The sequence below is a fragment of the Calidris pugnax genome, unplaced genomic scaffold, assembly GCF_001431845.1.
Source record: "Calidris pugnax isolate Ruff unplaced genomic scaffold, ASM143184v1 scaffold89, whole genome shotgun sequence".
NCBI lineage: Eukaryota > Metazoa > Chordata > Aves > Charadriiformes > Scolopacidae > Calidris > Calidris pugnax.
The window spans coordinates 6,347,113-6,368,394 of NW_015090865.1; the positions used below are offsets into that span (position 1 = coordinate 6,347,113).

The 21,282-nt window shown below is 42.1% G+C and overlaps 1 protein-coding gene across 2 annotated transcripts in view; it reads left to right on the forward strand.

Moving 5' to 3' along the window:
* Nucleotides 1–1,328: 1,328 nt before the first annotated feature.
* MGMT (O-6-methylguanine-DNA methyltransferase) overlaps nt 1,329–21,282 on the forward strand; it is a 144,893-nt gene continuing 124,939 nt past the window's right edge. The window contains exons 1-3 of one of the 2 annotated variants that reach the window (XM_014945234.1): nt 1,791–1,829; nt 6,260–6,330; nt 11,415–11,458. In XM_014945234.1, the coding sequence (XP_014800720.1) occupies nt 11,435–11,458 (24 nt within the window). In that variant the 5' untranslated portion in view covers nt 1,791–1,829; nt 6,260–6,330; nt 11,415–11,434. Of the gene's footprint in view, nt 1,596–1,790; nt 1,830–6,259; nt 6,331–11,414; nt 11,459–21,282 lie in introns of those variants that run through there. The other variant, XM_014945232.1, reaches the window with a different exon arrangement.

Genomic DNA, 21,282 nt, shown 5'->3' on the forward strand with positions numbered 1-21,282 from the left:
GCAGCAGACTTCATAACAAATAAAGAACTGGAAGAAGTTGCCTTGAATCAAAAACAAATACACAGGGCACGACCTGAAAAATATTTTAGAAATTTTTTATCTTCTTACAGTATCAGCGTTAAGAAAATTTCCCCATAAGCCTTAGTTTTAGGGAACTAGACTGGATGTGCCATAACTGAATCCTGGAAACTCTTAGGAGGAACATTAACACCTAGTGGCCCTCTAAGATAATTTAATAAAGAAGTTTGACAAGATCCTGTAGTTGGAATAGGCCTAAAGACATGAAAAAAAGGATGTAACTACATATATGTATGTTCTGTTGACAGGGGTGTCATTGACTAACTAATTAGGAACAGTCTCCTCAGCCTTGCTCTTGGTGTTAAAGGACAGATTAGGTGGAAATGCGAAAGTTCAGTGGTTGAAATTATAATGGCGTCTACTTAGAGCAACCCAGATCAAAGTCTGGGATAAGGGAGATTTGAATAAGGTGCTCACAATTGTGAGGGCAGAGAGAAAGCACATCAGGAGGGGGTTTTTACCTCATTTTTCCCCTCATTTACTAACAGATATATATGACACTTCATCGAGTGACATTGCAAGAAAGCTGGAGACAAATGGAGACTGTGCGACCAGACAACCTGCGGATCCACTACCCAAACCAAATTGCGTTGGAGAAACTTCTGCATGTTGGACCCTTGGATTTAACACACAAGCACTAACTTGATGCCATTTTATTTACAGTGTTCATTACCTATCAAAAAAAAAAACGATTTCCAGAATTCTGTAATGACTTTTTGAAAATTGTTCTGACCATTCCCAAGTGGATTCCTCTGGTTTGTGATACCTTCCGAGTCATACAACATGACTAATAAAATTTCTGCTGGTATTACTCAGATTAAGATTCAAGACAGCAAAAGATTCCCTGGCTTGAAGATTGGTGGTTTCTTGTTGCAAATTTTACTGGCACTTTTTGTCCTGGTTTTTGTTTTTTGGGGTTTTTTTTATGACCTCAAATAAACCTCACCCTATGGTCCACTTTCCTCTGGCATTTCACATCCTCTGATCCCCTCCACATCTCCTCTTTTGGGAATTGTATTTGCACAATGCTTCCCCCTCTGCAAACTTGGGGACAATTCACTGTCCCCACCCTCACCCCCTCAAAAATGAGTGAAAAGGGCCGGTTTCTGAATACTGCCCTTCATCATCCTGCCCCACGGTGCGAGCAGAACAAAGGACAAGCCTAGGCATGTTTTTAAAAAATACATTTAGGTGATAAGGGCTGCATTTTGCTTCCAGTCGGGGTGAATTCTGCTCAGCAGCCACCCACATTTCAGCCCCTCAGGGCAGAGCTGAGATGCCCGATGGCCCCAAGGGCTCAACGCTGTGTGTCCTCCCTCTCCTCCTGCCTCACCGCCCTTTTTGGGACGGAATTTGCCAGAAATCCTCATTTCTGACCACCTGTGTGACCTGCAGCTGCCACCCTGGCTTTCAGGTGGGCCGCATCACCGGGACGACCCGCACCTCCTCTCCCCGGCCATATAAGCAGGGCGAGGGGGAAAGGGACCCCCCTAGGGCCGCGCCCGGAGCAGAGTCAGGTAAGGGGCTCTTGGCGAGGCCCGGGCCCGATAGGCCGCACCGCCGCCCGGGGCTGGAGCTGGGGTCGGCGCCGTTTTCCGGGCTCCGGGGGCGGGCAGGGCGGCTCCGCCCCGGCGGCGCCACAGGCCCGGCCCCCTCTCGGTGGCGCCGAGTTCGCTGTGGGCGGCGGGAAACGCAGCGGCGGCGGTGGTGGCCTTTCCCCCGCCGTTCTCCCTCTTTCTCCTGGCGGGCAGGTGTGCGGGAGGGCCGGGGATCCCGCGGGGCTCCGGGGCCTGGCGGGGCGGGCTCGGGGCGGCCTCCCCCGGCCTGGCCCGGGCAGCGCGGCCGCCGTATGGCGGGGGGCGGGAGCGGGGGGCAAGATGGCTGCGGGCCGCGGGGCAGGCCGGGCCGGCGGGAGCTGCGGGGGCCAGGGCCGTGGCCTCCCGAGTCCCCGGGGGCAGCGGTGAGCGGTCACAGCCCCTTCACACTTATCTCTGCCCTGGGGCTTTAATACTTCAGCCCAGAGAAGAGAAAGAAGTTTCCGGGGAGACCTTAGAGCCCCTTCCAGTCCCTCCAGGAGAGATGGGGAGGGACTCTGGATCAGGGAGGGGAGCCATAGGAGGAAAGGGGTGGTTTTAAACTGAAAAAAGGATGATTTAGATGAGATGTGGGGAAGAACTTGTTGCAGGGAGGGGAGCCATGGGACGAGGGGGGTGGCTTTAAACTGAAAAAGGGATGATTTAGATGAGATGTGGGGAGGAAATTATTTGGTGTGAGGGTGGTGAGAGCCTGGCCCAGGTTGCCCCGAGAAGCTGTGGCTGCCCCATCCCTGGAGGGGTCCAAGGGCAGGTTCGAGGAGGCTTGGAGCAACCTGGGCTGGTGAGAGGTGTCCCTGCCCAGGGCAGGGGGTGGCACTGGGGGGGCTTTAAGGTCCCTTCCCACCCAAACCATTCTGTGATTATTCTTACAGCCAACTGAGTGATAGTGGCCTGTTTGCAGCCCAGTGTCCATATTCACTGGTAGCCACAGGCCTTAGGAGAGGAAATATCCCTATTTTGGTGCCAGGGCCTTTGGTGCCAGGGCAGGCAGTAGGCCCATGTGTTGGTAGCCGTTCCTGCAGGGCAGTACTGGTTGTAAAGCTTAACCCAAACTGGTGTTAAGCTGCTCCTGCCCCAGCCAGCTCTGCAGAGCCCTTCCCTTGCCCAGGGGAAGGATTCTGGAGGCCACTCTCAGCCCAGGCATTCCTAAAAGTACTTTGGTTTCTACTGGGCTGCCAATGGAGCAGCAAGGGGCAAATGGGTGGGAGCACCCTGTCCTCGCCAGCAGCCTGTGGTCAGATTGGGTTGGTATGAAACTGCCCTAAAATCATGCATGTCAAATTGATATTAACATTGAAAAGTCCTTTTGCTGTTGATGTAAAAGCTCAGCTCTCAATTCTTTGTAAAATAAGTGTAATATTGTTACTGCATACAGCTTTTAAAAACCAGTGAATGTAAAGAATGGTTTATTTTTTTTTTTACCCCCACCTCCCAAATAAACCTGTTACTGAGTTGTATCTTATTTCTGTGAAATGGAGCTCTTATTAAATGGTAACACTGCAGTGTCTGCAGGGTTTTACATGGGAAAGCCTTCCATTATGAACTGGGGCATCACAGTGAGTTTAGAAATGGCTGTCACAGCATAACTCTTGGGTCCAGGCTTGTGCTCCCCCTGCACAGAAGACGAGGGGTCATCTTCTGGGGGAGGGTCTGTTTGGATGACAGGGTTCCCTTGTGAACCTGATGGAGGTTTTGGCCTCCAAGCCCTGCCTGTCTCCCTGATGCACAGGGGACTAAAACTGATGCTGTAGGAGCTCTCCCTCCCTGACCTGCCTCTGTGGCCTTTGGTCTCCCCTTGCTCGCATGGAAATGCGGCTTAAGTGGAGCCATGATGGGGGATCTCCTGGCACATGATGATGTGTCCCTGCCCTGTGGAGACCACAGAAGGTCTGGTGAGCCCAAAGTCTCCTCCAACTGCTCTGTTCTGTCCCCCATGCACGGGCACCCCTTCTTTGCAAAGGTTTCTGTATGGTCTCTGCAGGAAGAAGCGAGTGGAGCCGTTATGCCTTTACGTCTGCCTCTTGTGTCAAGACCTGAAGGGTTAGCAAAGGTGGGACAACCTGGCTCTGGTTTTTAGGCTAGTGTGCTTGCTGCCTTAGAACTAAGAATCATAGATACCACAGAATATCTTGCTTTATACCTGTGTTATTTCTTCAGGTCTTAATTTTGGGTTGCGGCTTTTTGCCCTCTTGAACAGGTCCACCTCCCCTCTCTGGCTTGATTCATCTTTTAAGTCCTTTAACGCAGCTTTGAGTGCTAGGATGGTTGTGAAACTTACTGCCTCTGGGGCAACAAATCCACCCATGTAATGCTGGGTACTTCTGTCTAAAAACATGCAGTTTATGTGAAACTTGCAAAGTTGCTTATTTTGTTGTGGCAGTCTGTGACATAATTTTTCCAAGTAAAAAGTTTTGTTTGCTTTGTTTTCAGACAGAAATGTGCCAAATCTGGACAATTCTACCAAAAGCCTCAAGCTTCAGAGGGGAAAAAAAAAAAAATGTAGCCATGTGAGCTTGCAAGGTGGCTTTAGCAATTCCTATCTGCATTCTGATCCATGACAAGTTAATTACACCAATTACACCAGCAACTGAACAGAAGCTCTATAGGAAACTGTTGTAGTTATATTGCAACTTGTGTTACCGTGACTACTTTATCTCTTGATAACTCTGTAATTAACTTGTCACCACTGTTTAATGCTTAACGTATGTAGAGAATCAGTTAATGGCATTACTAAAAGGATAGTAGCCTGAAGGAGAAGCTCATGCCCTTTGGGAAGGTTATCGAGGTTTCCTTGAATGGCTAATTTAAGGACTTGTACAGAAAAAGTATTAAGTTTGTTATGGGAAGAGTGGATAAGATGGAAAGGCTGCACTAGAGAAATTCTGCTTAAACTGACTTTGGTGACAGGGGAAGCTGTTAGAAGAAACAGCGCTGCAGAAAGCCAACGGAGAACGTGTCCAAGACATGGTTGACTGTTCTTGTCGTGTTCTTTTCCCATGCAATTAGGGTTTTGGAGGAGTGAGAACAACTGATGGTTATGAATGAAGCCTCGGTGTGCTGGCTGCTGTACCCACTCCTGCTCTAAACCATAATTCCCCCATGAGCTCTGTCCTCCACCTCGATACCAAGGGCAGCATCCCAACTCATGGTGACTGAAAGGTGGTTTCAGCAATGATGGTCGTTGTGGTGTTGCTGCTGTAAGAGCTTTGTGGGAACAAATTGTAGGTCCTGATTTATTGAGGTGTTTAACATCAGCCCCAAGACTAGAGAGTTACTCTGCCTGGGATGTGGCTGACCTAAATTAAACTTATTTTCTGCAAAGCCAGTGAGGCGCAAAAAAAAAAAAAAGCCTCACTGCTTGTGGTAGTTGTTAACTTCTCTCATTTTGTATTTCACAGAACAATATGTTAAATTCTGAATGTGTGAAACTTCTAAATACATCCTGAAGGCGTTAGTATTCAGTCTGACGCTTTTAAAGATTTCCTGTGTTGGAATAATTTCCTGTTTGTAAGGCGAGTGAAGTCGGCAAGTGCCCAGCCGGGTCCACATCGCCCCTTCCCAGAAGTTGTCAGGAGAAGCTGAATGCACGTCCCACCAATGGCAGAGCTCGTAAAAGCCAGCGCTTGTTAAATCTATTTGTTTTTATTATGGACATCGATCTGCCAGTCGCAATAATGCATTTATGGACATTTTTCTGCAAGTGCAGCGCTGGTGGCAGTTTTTACTGACAAATTGAGTCATATGGACAGTAGTTCAAAATACGCTTACTTTATTGACGGATTGTGCAATTCTCTAGTTTACCCAGTGTTCATAAGATATCTGGATTGGTGAAGAGAATGGAACTAATGGGACAATGCAGGACAAAGTTCTAATTTCAGAAGGCTTGAAATGTTGTAGGTAGTGACAGGTTTCAGCGTGTCTCTTGGCTGGTTTTGCAAAATTTAAATTCTTCATTAATGCCATAATTAAAAACTGAAAGGTCTGTGTTGGTGTCCTTCCTGCAGACTTGTAATTCTTGAGTTTCTTACCCCATTGATAGTGGTGAAGGTTGCCATTCTACAAACCTCTGCTGGCAAGGGCTTTGATTGTGCTAATTGATCTGAAGGGATAATGAGGAAAACCTTCCTGATGCAAGAAAAAAAAAAATCCTGTGTTAAATTTCATCTCCTGTAAGGCTGATGTTATCACTCAGTGCTGGTGACTTCGGGCCAGCATTATGTTAAATGTCCAGCTGGAGGAACAACGAAATTATAAAGCTAGGCCTGTACTGAAATATTTTCTAGAAATACAAAATGGATTTTTAAAACTGATGATCTACTTGCATGGTGATGCCACTGTTTACGAAGTCAAATGTATTTGTGAATAAAGCTTTATGTGGCTTTGGAGTTTCAGGGAAATTGAGTAATTGTGAGTTATTTGGAAATATGTTGCTGTTTTGATGCTTTTTGCTAATCCTTTTTCAAGTTGTTTCCTTATTTACTGTTTTATATCAGCAGAGCAAAAGCACCCTGTCCTGCTATCTGTCAGGATTATGCGATCTATTTTGATTTATATTGTCCCAAATTAAATGGTATAAATCATTTCAGGTATCTTCAAGACACTTGTGAAACTTGGACACGCAGCTGAAATTCTCCCCAACAGAGTGGAGGTTCTGAAGGTGATTTAAAACACTTATATCTGAACAAGTCACCTTTAATCTTAAGGAGGAAGAGGAGAGCTCATTGATACAAAGAATACTAGTAAAAATCATTAAAGGCCTGGTCTTTCTTTTTCTAGTGCTCAGTAGCTACGTGCTGTTGAAGATGGGATATGCCATCTACATGTTCCAAAAGCAGCTTTAGCTCCCTCCAGGAGCTCTGCGTTAGCAAGTGTTAGTGCTGTCTTGTAAATGTTGCTGCATAAGCATCATTCACTAATATTTAGATTATCTGACTGCTTTACATCAGTCGGTACAATGCAAACAATAACATGATCTTTGGTTGTTTGTACATTCAAGTATGCAGAAGGCCTGTTAATTAAACTTTTTAATAAACACCTAAAGTATACTTAAGGCACTGTTAAAAGATTAATTTTTCTGTTTCATGTATAAAACTCACAAGATGGAGTGTACAGCATCTAAAAAGACACATGAAATGGGCACACTTGGCTTTGGGCTGGCTCTGAGGATTTGTTTTTAGGTTGGCAGCAGGGTCCTGGAGAAACAACTCACAACTTCATTTTCCCTTTGTCTTGCTCCACTGAAGTCCCATCTGATGGGATGTGACGTCATGGGAAGGGTGGGGAGAAAAGGGAAATCCCTTCCATGGTCTCCTCTGGTCCTTTGCTGACTTCAGCCCATGGAATACTAGGGTTTCGGGTTGGTTGGTTGAGAAGTGGGACTGATTTTATTCAAACTGGCCACAGTTTTTCTTTCTTTTATTTTTTCCCCCTAGAAGTTTAACTGCTTTAGTTGCTTTTGAACCAACTAAAAGTTTGGTCCTCCTTACTGGGCCTGGATCATCAGCCCCTTTTAGCTTGAGGCTGAGGCAGTGTTTTGCTTTCAGAAAGAAAATTGAGGCCCAACAAGGCCAAGTCCTTAATCTGAGAGAAATTTGTAATAAATGCTTGTGTTTTTTTTAAACAGAACAATAGTTCTGATTTGTTTTCACCAATGCCTTGAGTTAGTACACCTTGTTTTGTGTTATTGGTAATATATATAGCCTGGATTTGAATGCTTTTCAGTTGCCTTTTTGTGCAGCTCTATTTGATTCCATAGTCAGAGTTTCTAAGAATATGATTAACCCTATGGGTCGTCTTATAATGTAATTATTAATGATTGATTCTGTTTATCCTTGAAATCAATAGGAGAAGCAAACTGGTTCGGCATATATTTGGGGTTGATTTCTACCATTCAGTAAACATGATCTTGTGACAAGACTAGTATTGGGTTATTACTCGGAACGTGTTTGATGAATCTGAAATGTGTAATTAGTTTTATATAACGATGGCGATCCGTGGTGGTTTTTACATGACTTATGTTAATACGGCCAATAGTGTTAACATCTCCTGCCACTAATAGTTAGGGTGGGGATGTATAGTAATTGATCTTCCTGGGAGTGCTGTAATGTAAAAACAATTCAGGCTGTTTGAAGTATATTTTACAAGTGTGCATTGGGCCTTTGGGATGTTATACTGAAAAACCCAATTGTACAGTTACCATGGGAACCCAATTAGAATAGATTGCTTGAGTTTTTTTCAGTCTTTCATCTTGACCAAAAATCTAATGTACTTTAAATGTTTTCATATGGAATTTTATTCATATACTGAGTTGATATAATAGCTGTTTTTAAATTTCAGCACTGAAACCAGAGAGTATTACGTTCTGCGGATCCTGAGGACTTGTCTTTCAAGGAGAATCTTCCTTTAGTGTTTAAAAGTTGATGAACTGCGAAAAGTACTTTTATGAATCTAAGAGTTCTTACTGTAGAGCTGCCATCACATGTGCTTTTCAGGCTGCAGTGCTGTGAAAGTAAACAGGAAGGGATCTTAAAACCCAAGGACTCTTGTTCTAGACCATCGACACTATTGCTGAGATTTTCCACAGCTTTTAAGGATCTGATTTTTGATGTAACCTCTAACTTTTCATTAGATTTCTGGTAGACTCTTGTTCTAGACCATCAACACAATATTGCTGAGATTTTTCACAGCTTTTAAGGATCTGATTTTTGATGTAACCTCTAACTTTTCATTAGATTTCTGGTCTCTTGACATATTCAAAGTTTTGGAATGCTTACAAGGTGGGTCTGTGATGTATTAGGTTCCTGCACCGTCTCCCTTCTCCTGAGCTGGAGCTCCTCATCAACACCTGAGGGTGTTTCTGGATCTTCCAGGTATCTCAGGAGCATGGAGCTCCTCGTCAGCACCAGAGGGCATTTCTGGATCTTCCAGGTATCTCAGGAGCATCCCAGTCCTTGGCTGCTCCTCAGTATGGCTTCAGCCTCAGCACAGCTCTTGTGTGGGAACAGAAGTTCTGGAGAACTTGAGCACATCGTGATTGAAAGGCCAAGAGGAGCTGAGGCAGGAGCTCAATGGGAGATGGGCTTCACTGGTCTGAGGCAGCTCTGAGCTCGTGAAGATGAAGACAAATTACTGTTTGTTTATTTACATTTTTTTCTTACTTCTGCTTAATGGATTCCTTCAGATTTTCCTACTTTAGAAATGCAGGAAGGAATTGTCCATTTGGGTGAAGGGGTTGTTGACAGTAAGGTTTCAGTCTAAGATGGGTCCAGTGATTCTGGTGTCTTGGTTTCTGGAATTTGATCCAGAACAAGGTATCGGGATTGAATTTGCTCAGTGGCAATTCCTCTGCTGTTCAGAACAGGTTTTGGGTTCTTACCTTCAAAATCAGCCTTAGCAGTAGAACTAGTTTGTTTTCACCAATGACATGAGTTGCACATCAATGGGTGTGCTTCACCCATGCTTTTTGAGGACTATTCCATTGAGGAGGAGTCAAGGGGAATTGCCCAAGACTGTTGAAGGTTTCTGGAATTTGATCCAGAACAAGGTATCGGGATTGAATTTGCTCAGTGGCAATTCCTCTGCTGTTCAGAACAGGTTTTGGGTTCTTACCTTCAAAATCAGCCTTAGCAGTAGAACTAGTTTGTTTTCACCAATGACATGAGTTGCACATCAATGGGTGTGCTTCACCCATGCTTTTTGAGGACTATTCCATTGAGGAGGAGTCAAGGGGAATTGCCCAAGACTGTTGAAGACATTTTTGGTGGCTGATCTGGATTTACTCCTGAGCTCTGTGGGGATTGCACTTAAAAGTATGTGAGCATCTTTGTTGGGTGCTGCAGAGATTTTTAGATCAACACTGGGTGGATCATGGCTAGCAATTACACCGCTGTTGTCACCACAAATTAGATGCTATTTAAAACAACAACTTGAAATTTAACTTGATTTTGGCATTTGGCACAGTCTTTCACGAACAGGGAGAGAGACTGTGGTGTGAGTAAATAGAAACTAAAAAATTTGTTTGGAAAAGGGATGTTTCCTGACTGGTTTTGTCCCAGAGGTGTCTGCTGGGAATGTGAGCATCCTTGTGGGGGTGCAGCAGAGATTTTTAGATCAACACGGATGCACTGGGTGGATCATGGCTGGTAATTACACCGCTGTCGTCACCACAAATTAGATGCTATTTAAAACAACAACTTGAAATTTAACTTGATTTTGGCATTTGGCACAGTCTTTCACTAACAGGGAGAGAGACTGTGGTGTGAGTAAATACAAACTAAAAAATTTGTTCGGAAAAGGGATGTTTCCTGACTGGTTTTGTCCCAGAGGTGTCTGCTGGGCTCTGAGCTCCTTCACGGCTGTCCCCGACCATCTCCCCACATTGTCCTCAGCCATCTGGGCACCTCCTCTGCTCCTTGGCCTCCTGGGGAGGTGTAGCAAAGGGGACAGACGGGCTCCTGGGTGTCTGTGTGTGACGTTGGCTTAATTCAGGGCACTCACTGCTCTTCTCTCTCACCTTTGGCCCAGGTTTAAAATGGGCTTCTGGATAAATCTGCTTCTTGAGGCAAATGTTCTCGCTTTACCCTTCAGAAAAAGCTGAGTGTTGCTGCGCACCTTGAAAGTCGAAGCTCTGAACTGACAACAGAAATAAATTGCTATTTTATTTTTAGCTCTGACACAGATATTTTAAGTAATATTATTAGATTGCTCATCTGCCTGACTTATTCACATCTGAAAATGGAGCGAGTGATTTTGCAGTGCCTGCCTTGATGGTAGATTGTTAGTGTATTTAAAATAATAAGTATTCAGGATCTGAATTTTAAAGTTTTAAAATAGAGATGTAATATTAAAATTAAATATTACTGTTTTCTCATAAGTGGTTTGGAAGGGGCTGGAAGTTCTGCCACTGCCTTGGACCCCAAGGCTTGATGTGTTTGAGGGGACTCGAGAAGCCTCAGATGTTTGTTCATGCAATTTCTTTTAAGAGGTTTATAATTTCTTAAGCAGAGAGTTATCCTCTCCCGTGGAGCAGCGAGTTCCCCGAGTTCAGGGGGATGTTCCTGTTGAGGTTGGCTCTGAGTTGGGACTCGGGGGCTGAGCTTTGGCCAATAGTCTCCCCAATTTTCAAAGATGTAATGTTTATAGCATGTCATCACAAAGATGTAGTGATCTCAGCTACATAGCACTGAAAAGAAAAATGGGCAGGAGGGGGAACTAAGTAAATGCCACAGAAATAGCAATTGTCCTTTATTTCAACAGGGAGAACAAAGAGGAACCTTTTGTATTTTTTGGTAATGATATATAAATAACAATGCTGTTTAAGACTAGAATTATAACAATTGAAGTTAACATTTCTTAGGTGCAAAATGCTATTTATCTTACTAATTAACTCAGAAGTTCATTACTGCCTATACAAATATTTCTTAAATTAATACTATATCTTTTAAGGCATTCTTAGACAAAATACTCAAGTTGTGCTTGTTATGGAGGAATTCTTCAATGTGCTATCTGTTCATCTTTTGTTTGACTCATAACAAACAGCAGATGACCTGGTTGCTTGTAAAAAAAAAAAATAATTAAAATATCAGACTCCCTTTTGAAATTATATATACTGAAACTTGGAGCTCATTTAAAAAACTGATACAGAGTTGGTTAAAAGAGAAATGATGCTACAGACATACAATTCTTCCTGTGGAATTCAAATTAAATCTCAATCTAAATGAGATTTTTTTTTTTTCCTTACAGGTGGAGACCTTTCAGCCACCATGGCATCAAGGCTTGTTCCAAAAGTAAGTTTTTAGTGAAATACCCTTGCCTTTAGGTGTATGTTGAAAGTCCAGCATTACAAAAGAGTTCACGTAACATAGTTTTTTTTTCTCCCCAGTGTCCAGCAGTCAGTATTAAGAACCCAGTTGACAAGATTGATGCTGGATTGTAAATCTCTGCAGCTCTGTCATGGTTGGGAACAGGCATCAGTGGACCTTTCCCCATCACGTATCCATCTTCCGCAGAGCATAAACTAACAGGACAAGGCTGTATTTTCAGTTACAAGTTAGCTGCTTCCATTTCCTAGTAAATACCTCACTTACTGAAAACAAAACAGGCTTAATTTTGAGGCTTCGTGCTTCAATGAAATACATGTATTTATAGTAAAATAAAAAAAATCTGTTTATCAAGAAATTCAGCACAATTTACCTTACTGAAAGAAAGGCACTAACAGAATCTGTTTATCAAGAAATTCAGCATAATTTACCTTACTGAAAGAAAGGCACTAACATATTTTAATCGATAACCATATTCTTCAAATAATTAAAATGGACTTTGAAGGTATGAATGCATTTTATTCTGTGGAATAACTGCTTTAATCAATAACCATATTCTTCAAATAATTAAAATGAACTTTGAAGGTACGAATGCATTTTATTCTGTGGAATAACTGCTTTTGTAACATGAGTAATACTCCACTAGGAAAATATTTATAGCACAATCAAAGTTGCATCTCTAACTATTCCTGCTGGCAACTTATATCACAGTTAAAAATGTCTTAATAGTGGCATCTCTTGTGGTTTTAATCTGCTTAATGTAATGTGGTTTGGAAAAGTCGTATTCTGGCATATTCAGTGTCCACCCCTCTGTAGAATATTTGCTTTCTCTTTTCCACAAAACAGTATTTTTTTTTTTTTTAGATTAAATGGTAGAGGGAGAAAATATTTATAGCACAATCAAAGTTGCATCTCTAACTATTCCTGCTGGCAACTTATATCATAGTTAAAAATGTCTTAATAGTGGCATCTCTTGTGGTTTTAATCTGCTTAATGTAATGTGGTTTGGAAAAGTCGTATTCTGGCATATTCAGTGTCCACCCCTCTGTAGAATATTTGCTTTCTCTTTTCCACAAAATAATATTTTTTTTTTTAGATTAAATGGTAGAGGGAGACATTCAGGAAAATAAATTCTTGCTTCACTTTTTTTTTTGTTAAAAAATTAATCTGTTTAGTTATGTGTCTTCCAGTTGCAAATATATTTTAGCAGTTACCTGGAATATCTGCAGAGAAATATTTGATTGTTTTCAAAATTGGGCACGGGAGGGAGAGTCACCTCTTCCCTCTCATTCAGAGCCAGGTGTGAATAGCTGGGAAACTGCTGTAACCTGCTGGTTTTAAGCAGGTTGCTGAAAAATGGGTGCTGAAAGCAGCTCGACATGGGCATTTTTTTCCACAATTGTTGTTATTTGTCTCCTGCTTGATCCCTGATTCTGCAGGGTGTGTGTTGGGTCTGTTGGAAGAGGCTGAGGGTACATCAGGAACAGGGCTGTGGTGAGGGGGCTTTGGGGTCTCTGCTGTTCTCAGGACAACATGGCAATCTTTATATTTCATGAAAAATTGAATTCTAAAGGTAATTCCATTCCTTTCTGGATTTCTCGTACTTATTAAATTTAAACTTAGTAAACAGACTTTTGTACTAACTCTACTGCTTTGTTCTCTGTTAATACAGTGAAATTCTTGTCCTGTACCGAACCGTGGTAGCGAAAGAAAAATTCAGATATGATCTTGTATTTTTGTACTAGTCTTTTTGACACCTGTCTTTTGTGTGTATTTATTTTCCTGTAGATGTATCTGTATTTTTAGTGAATTCTTAATACACAGTTTGCCGCTTCATTTGTTTAAAGCTGCTCTACTCATTTTAAACATTTCAATGACGTTCTTTCCTCGAAGACAATTCAGCTTCCTGACTCTTCTTCAGCTTAAAAAGGAGCACTATTAATGGGTTTGTTCATATTGCTTAGATTTATTTTGTTATTATTCTCTAGCTCCTACTCTTCAGGTAGAGCTATTTTGGTATTATAAAGAATGATGGATTATATAGGAAAGTTTCTTTTGAAGCACTCCTGATATTGTGCAATGCACTTGGGGGTCAGCTACACTTGACTGATGCATGATTTATCCGATGTCCCTGCCACTTTCTGAGATAAAGCTGCTATTTTATCAAAAATGCCAGCAAGTGTGATTTAGAATTTATACACCTCCTTTTTCAAATAATTGTTCTGATTACTTTCTGGCACGGCAATAAAATGATAAAGGTAATTGCACACAAATGTGAGATAGCACCAAAATACAATAAAATTAACCTGAATTAGCTTGACTTGTCGATGAGAAGTATTTATGAAATGTATTTTTGCAATAAGGGAGACTGATATTATAGCTGGAAGGTGAGTTATTGCCTTAATGTAATACTGTTTGAAATTTAAAAAAGAGACTGTTACAGTTGAGGGTGATTGTGCCTTTGAAATTAAGTTGAAGTGATTCTTATAATTGGCAGCAATAATGCATTGTGAAGGTAATATCTTTTATTGTGTTATGCCTAGTTGCATTATCTTTTATTTAGCTGGTCCTGACTTCGGCTCTGCAGAGAATGCAGGAAGGAGCAGATCAAGAATTTGGTGGATTTAGGTGATAAAAATTTGAAATGTGACCTCATGTTAAAGTCATTCTGCTGCAAGATATTTTTTTCATTCTTAGCCCATTTTTGGTTGCTCTGAACCTGATATGAGTCTCATGTGATTAAACTTGCACCTCTTTTCCTTGTATTAGAGGAGTAGCTGTATATTTGCATACACAGCTGAACCCTGCGACAGTAGAGCAGGTCAGCCTTGCTGTATGTCTGTATAGACATCAGGTGGTGGGTTTGGCAGTTAAATTTTATATTTCTCAGTGCCTCAAAGTATAACCTTCTCGTTATTAAGTATATACACGCTTTTACAGCAAGCAATTCAATGGTCACAAGCGCCTCAGTGGTAACTAAGGAGTAGGTCTTAAAATGTTAACTAATACCTTGAGTTGATTTTTAGAAGTGATGACTTGTTTTCCTTTGTGTGACATTTGTTAAAACTGAAACCAGGAATGACTAGATGCTAATTTTGGGGACCTTTTAATTCTTAGAGACCACATTCTTAATTTTTTTGTTCTTGAGCGTGGTATTTGTCTTTAATTGTTTGGTGACAAATTTCTTAATGAAGAGTTAGTGTTTTATTATCTGTAATCACGTGTTATTATTACTGAACAAGTATGAGACCGTAGTGCATTGCTCAGTGCTTCGAACTGCATCTTCTGGCACGTGATTTCCAGCCTAAAAATAAGGGGTCCCTTATCTGGTTTTGGGTCATCACTAAGGTGATGGCATCCCATCCCCTGGTAGATACACCAAGCAGTGTGGCTTCCAGGAACGTAATAATAAGAGAGAGACCGTAGTGCATTGCTCAGTGCTTCAAACTGCATCTTCTGGCACGTGATTTCCAGCCTAAAAATAAGGGGTCCCTTATCTGGTTTTGGGTCATCACTAAGGTGATGGCATCCCATCCCCTGGTAGATACACCAAGCAGTGTGGCTTCCAGGAACGAGTGCTGGTGGGATTTACAGTTTTCCTTCCTAACAGCAAGGAATGTACACAACTATGATTTCTGTCATTGCTGTTGGGGGTATAATTTGATTATTATAGAAATATCTAGCCCTGTCCTGTCATCTTTTTCCTGTTGTTGGCACTTCATTTCTTGTCCAATTCTGCTCCAATTAATTACTTTATCCCCAGGCAGCACACCGTTCCAAGTGAGATATCCTAAAGTAAGTGGGTGTCTCTAAACTTGTCAGATTCTTTCACTTCCTTTTTCTCCTGGCCACCGAGGTGCATCCCTGGGACAACAGGACCCAGTCCTGCAACCTTGATGCTGACCTTCCACAACCACTGATTTGTATAGCTTGTTAATGCCACACTCTCTTAATGGTATTTTACTTGTGTGCTGCATGTAAACATTTGACTTTTTTTGAAAATGCTTATCTTAACTTCAAGTTAATGATACAAAATGAGGACATAAATATTCTACAATATATATAGCCGCAGCGGTGGCTGCTGCACTTGCATAGCATTGAATTTTCTTATGGAATCATAGTTTAGTTTGGAAAAGATCTTTAAGGTCGAGTCCAGCTATCAACCCAACACTGCCAGGTTCATCACCAACCCGTGTCCCTCAGCATCAGATCTACACGTCTTCTAGATACCTCCAGGGATGCTGACTCCACCACTTCCCTGGGCAGCCTCTTCCAATGCTTGACAACCTTTTATATAAGTTAGAGCTGAGGGAAGGTACAAAATGTGTTTACTTGGTTTTAGAGAGGTGTTGGAGGAAATAATGTATCTGAATTCCTGTATTAACAGTCCACTGAGGTCTTGTGTTGAAGTATCTGCTGTTACTGATACCTCAAATCAAAGCTCGGTGTGTGGGCAATAGATGAAGTAGGAAAATGCACTTCTTGACTGCAGTAGTGATAACCTACCTGCCTTTTCTAAAGGAGAGAAACGCTGGTTAATTACAATTAAAATACCCTCCTTTAAGTGAAATAAAGAAGGCTGAGGTCTCCCTGGTAAGTACACTGGGAATTTGCCATTTGACAGACTGGGATTGCTCCTGTCTGCCAAAGCAACAGACTGAAGAGGAAGCCAAAGAGCCAGAGGCTACCACTGCCTGGAAATACTCTCTTATGGCTTGGCATTTCAGGGGCTTTTGATTGCCATCCAAAGAGGATTAGTAGTATAATGCGATGGGACAACAGAAACTTGCTTTTTGTTGTCTTTGATTGTTTAATAAAGAATTATGTGTTTGCTCTTGTCGAATACTTCTAAAATGCAGTGGAAAGCAAATGTTGCTCTCCCTCCGTGAGCAGGTATCGCTCTGCTTTGTCGGGAGTTCCTGTGACATGGACCTTTGGTAAGGGAGGATGGGGACAGATTTGTAACGGCTGCTGCACCAGGGTATATTTGTGTTGGTTCAAAATATACAATTTAATTCTGTACCTTCACAGTTTTTATGGGATCAGTTCTCTGGAAGCTGAAGAAATTATTGTATCACCCCAATCTAACCTGGATTTGCTTACAGTCTGTCTGACACTTCTTGGCTGGGGTGGGTTTGGAAGAGAAACGAGAGTAGGTTTTGTTTTCACACCCTCTGAAGTTACAGGTTTGGCTGAACCAGGGTTAGATTTACTCGGAGAAGCATTGGCAGTATTAGTGGAGTACTGGAGAAGATCCAGGCTGCTGTGTTTCATAATGAGAACTGAATGCTTTAATTGTCTTAAACTAAGAAATGGCATGCTAATGGCATGAGTCCGGTGTGCCAGCCAGAGGGTGGAAATACAGTGATTTTGCAAAGGAATCCAGGAGATCATGGAGATGCTGGGAGGGCTGGAGCCCCTCTGCTGGGAGGGGGGCTGAGAGAGTTGGGGAGGTTCAGCCTGGAGAAGGCTTTGGGGAGATCTTGGAGCCCCTTCCAGTCCCTAAAGGGGCTCCAGGAAAGCTGGGGAGGGACTCTGCATGAGGGAGGGGAGCCATAGGCTGAAGGGGAAGGGTTTGACCCTGCAAGAGGGGAGATGGAGCTGAGATGTGGGGAAGAACTTGTTTGGTGTGAGGGTGGTGAGAGCCTGGCCCAGGTTGCCCAGAGAAGCTGTGGCTGCCCCATCCCTGGAGGCATGCATGCATCCTGTGTTTTTTCCCAATCCTTAATTTTTTCTCTGCTTTAAAACAGTGAGTATAAGAAATGGCTTTTTCACGTAAGACTGTGCAGAAGGTTGGAAAATGACCCTCTGCGCTGAAGTGTATGTGCACAAATGCATTACCTTTACTATTAATATCTTCCCATATTCTTAATGTACAATGGATTGTTTCCTTTTAAATAAACATGCAGAAACCAGTAAAACAAATACAGGAAGTTTTAAACTATTAAGGAGATGGTGAGAGAACTATAATACTAGTAGGCTGTGTGGGACAGGGGGCCACACTCAGCCCTTGTTTCCAAAACCCCTGTTAAGGGTGTGACTGCGATGGCAACTGTTAATTGCCCTAATTACTGTATTAGATGAGTGATACACTGACCTTGAAACTTCAGGATAGATGGGGTGTTCCTAAACAGTCAACTCTGGTCTGTTCTGCTGACCTTGCAGCCATGGAGTTGATAATGATGGAGGTGGACACCTCTAACTTCTTCATTCTTCTGATGGTTCCTGATTGTTTTTGCTATATTTTGATATATTTGACAAATACTGCTGATGTGATTTGATAAGGATTTTGTTATGAGAAGGGCATCAGTTTACTGGTTTGGGAAGAACAACTGTAGCAAGATGACTGAAATGAAGCAGCAAATTGCCAAACCAGGCCAGGTAACTCTGAAGTATTTCCCTCAAATTTAAATCCAGTGTTTCAAGCTTTCATTGAATTTTAATTCAAGACTTGAATCAATAAAAAGCAGGTTTGAGAAGGCTGCGACACTCAAAAGAAGGACACTTAAAGAGTTCAGGACTGATATTTCTTTCCTGTAATTAGGATGAAGAAGCAACTTCCCTGGCATTTATTGATCATCCTCTCAAACTCAACAAATTCCTCGTATTGCTTTTTGGCAAGTCACTGATATTATATAGCATCGTAGAAACAGGGCAGGTGCTTGAGAATTATAGCTCGTGCTAGTTTCCTAGTGCAAATATGTCAGAATATCAAAGTGATGAGTTTTTAGGATATATTTATGAAGCATAGGAAGTAAATGAACTGGCTGGTACTTGTACCTTGAGTGGGCTGGGCTGCCATCAGTGCTCTCCAAGTGATACTACTCTCAAACTGCTATGATCTTATGGGATAAATGCTTCCCAAAATTCAGCTTTTACAGCTGAGAATCCCTATGATTTGTGCTACTAGAAAGTGTAGTGCTTTTCAGGATACTGTCAGACAATAGACACTTATTTTCAGTTTTTGAAGCCAGCATGTGGTTATGCCCCAGCCCAACATTGGAGCAAGATTGCATGAGAAAACCATCTAGGTGGATTCTTTATTTTTAAACAGTAACTTTCATGGTGCAGAAGAATTTAGTGGAGAATTTTCAAATGTGCAGTGGTGGGTAGTCTAGAAATGGTAGTAATACAACCCTTTCTGGGTTTGAGAAATGGCAAGTGAAATAGGGGAAAGAATTGTAATGCAATTTCATCCCTTTGATAGTATTTACATTATCAGGGAGCTCAGCAATTAACCCTGGCTGTTAATCTGAAAGGATCAAGAGACCCGTTTTTTGGAGGTAACTGTGATGTCTCATTGGTAAGTGCACTTGGGCACTCTTGGTTTAAAAAAAAATAAAATTGTGGTATGTGCAAGGAACTGTTAATCTGAAAGGATCAAGAGACATGTTTTTTGGAGGTAACTGTGATGTCTCATAAGTGCACATGGGCACTCTTGGTTTAAAAAAAATAAAATTGTGGTATGTGCAAGGACACGTTAGTTTAGGTTTAGCAGTTGAATATATTATTTTTGCCTTGATTCTCATTAAAAAAAAAAAATCATGAGGGCTTCCATTGGAAATTCAGCAACATACTATAGCCTGATGGAAATACCCTGTTAAATCAGATGTGGGTGGTGGCAGAGGGGATTATTGTTAATATTTTGATATGGCACAGTAGGTTTGTGGTGTTGCTAAAGCAGAGTGAAGGAAATAGGAAAAGCTGTGGAGGGAGATCCATCAGCGATGGGGCTCTGGCTCCTTCCTGATGGGGAGGATTCGTGTGCTCAATGACACCAAAGGGAAAATGTGTGAAAAGGTGACATCTTTGGTCTCTTTGACCACAGCCTTCGGACAGAACTTGTTTTTAAGACAATTTCTGGTATCCTAAACATGTGTGATGGATGCAGACACATCCATGGGCAGTACTGATGTATTTTTCCAGTGGGAATCTGTGGTTTTCAGGGGTTTAACACTGTACATGGGCTGTGAGATCTTTGAGGAGATCAAAAAAAAGTTGGAAAGTGATGTTCACAAAGGTGTTTTGTGTTATTCCTCCCCATCCATTCGGTACCAGTGATTTGGGGCTGGGTGCTGAAGCGCAGGAGATGCTGTGAGGTTTGCTCTCTCGAGTTGGCTTCTGGAAAATACAAACCTCTTGGGAGAACATGAAGCGTGGAAATGCTTTGCTGTGGATTTTTTTTAACTTGTTGATCCATTTCTCTGCACTTTTTTTGTTTGTCCATTTCCCCCATTATGGATATGAATTGGATTCTAGGGTGTCAGACCAAACTACAACAGAATTTTTTTGGGGGGGTTTAGGAGCAGTAGAACACAGAAAATAATTAATGTGTCTCAGATCAAACTACAACGGAATTTTTTGGGGGCGTTTAGGAGCAGTAGAACACAGAAAATAATTTTGAATTATTTACTGTGATGTGAAAGACCATTGATCTAAATTTAATTAAAATCTGTATTTAATCAAATGGGAGGTATGTTTTAGGACTGAAAATCTTGGCTGCAGCCAGGCTGTTAAACTGAATTACAGTGGGAAGCACAAGAGGTGATGATCCTTATGAGTCATCAGGGTAATGCTGGCTTTTGGGTTCATGGCACCTTGTTTAGGAGATAAAACTCGCTGCTGTTTTTGCATCTGTGTCATCTCAACCCTAAGAAAGCAATTTGAGTGGTGTGTACATGTTGTCCAGTGGGGTTGATGTGTCATTTAGAGGACCTTTGGAGGAGGAGGAGTGCGGTGCCACCGAGGCACGGGCTGCTGCGAAGTCACAGGAGCACGCCTGGAAAATGAGGCTCCTCTGTACAGGACATTAACTCATAAATCATACTAATATTCCCACTGATAAATCATCTGGTGTGAAAACCTTTTGATACTCGTCTGTTATTAATGACAAAAAGGACTGAATTCCGTTGGCTAACAACAGTCTTCCCATTTTCTATGGAGTCTTTAACAGTCTAGTGAGATACAGGCTTCCACACACTCTGCCTGTGGTTTGGTTTCTGTAGCAAAATTCCAAAGCATGGCAAGAAACGATTCATCTCTAAAAGTCCTATTTTGTTTTTTTATCTAATAAACTTGAAAATTATGAGATATTTTGAGACAGCTTTGGAGGGAAGTGGGAAGGAAGTGTGAAGGTGGAGCTCATGCAGTCCCTGATCAAAATTCCTCAAACGATTCATTTACCTGAGCTGGAGGGGAAAAAAAAAGGCAGAAGGTAGTTTATATGGATTTATTGGAATTTTTGCTTTAAGCTGCCGTTCACTTCTGGTTCTCACAGCTTCAGCAAGGGCACTGTGGGGAAGGTGGTGGTGAAAAAAATTTTGCCTGTGTTGGAAGGATGTGGGTGGGAGCAGGTTCCCAGTGTCCACCAGTCTGCAGGAAAGGATGGCGCAGCATTTGGACATTTCAAGCTGGCCGAGTTTAAAGGCCGCTTATTTGCAGTTGAAAACTGTTGCGATGTAAATCTTGGATAAAATTTCACTTTATTTTAAAATAGCAGGAGGATATGGTTATCTTGGTGTTCTCTGGCTCATCTCAGTGTCTGGAGGCAAATGGGGAAAGGGCCCGTTAGTGACTGGGCAGAGGATGGTGCGTGTTGCACGGTCACCTTTGCCTCTGGGACCCAACCCAGCCACACGTGTGTGTGGATGTATATCACACAGCTTCGTTCTTCTATAAAAATAAACCTCCTAAATATTGCTGTCCAATGCATATGATAAACAAGACTGAAAACACTGGTTGTACACGCTCAAGGTTTTCATCTATAAAGCTTAGTTCGACTTGGGGGGAAC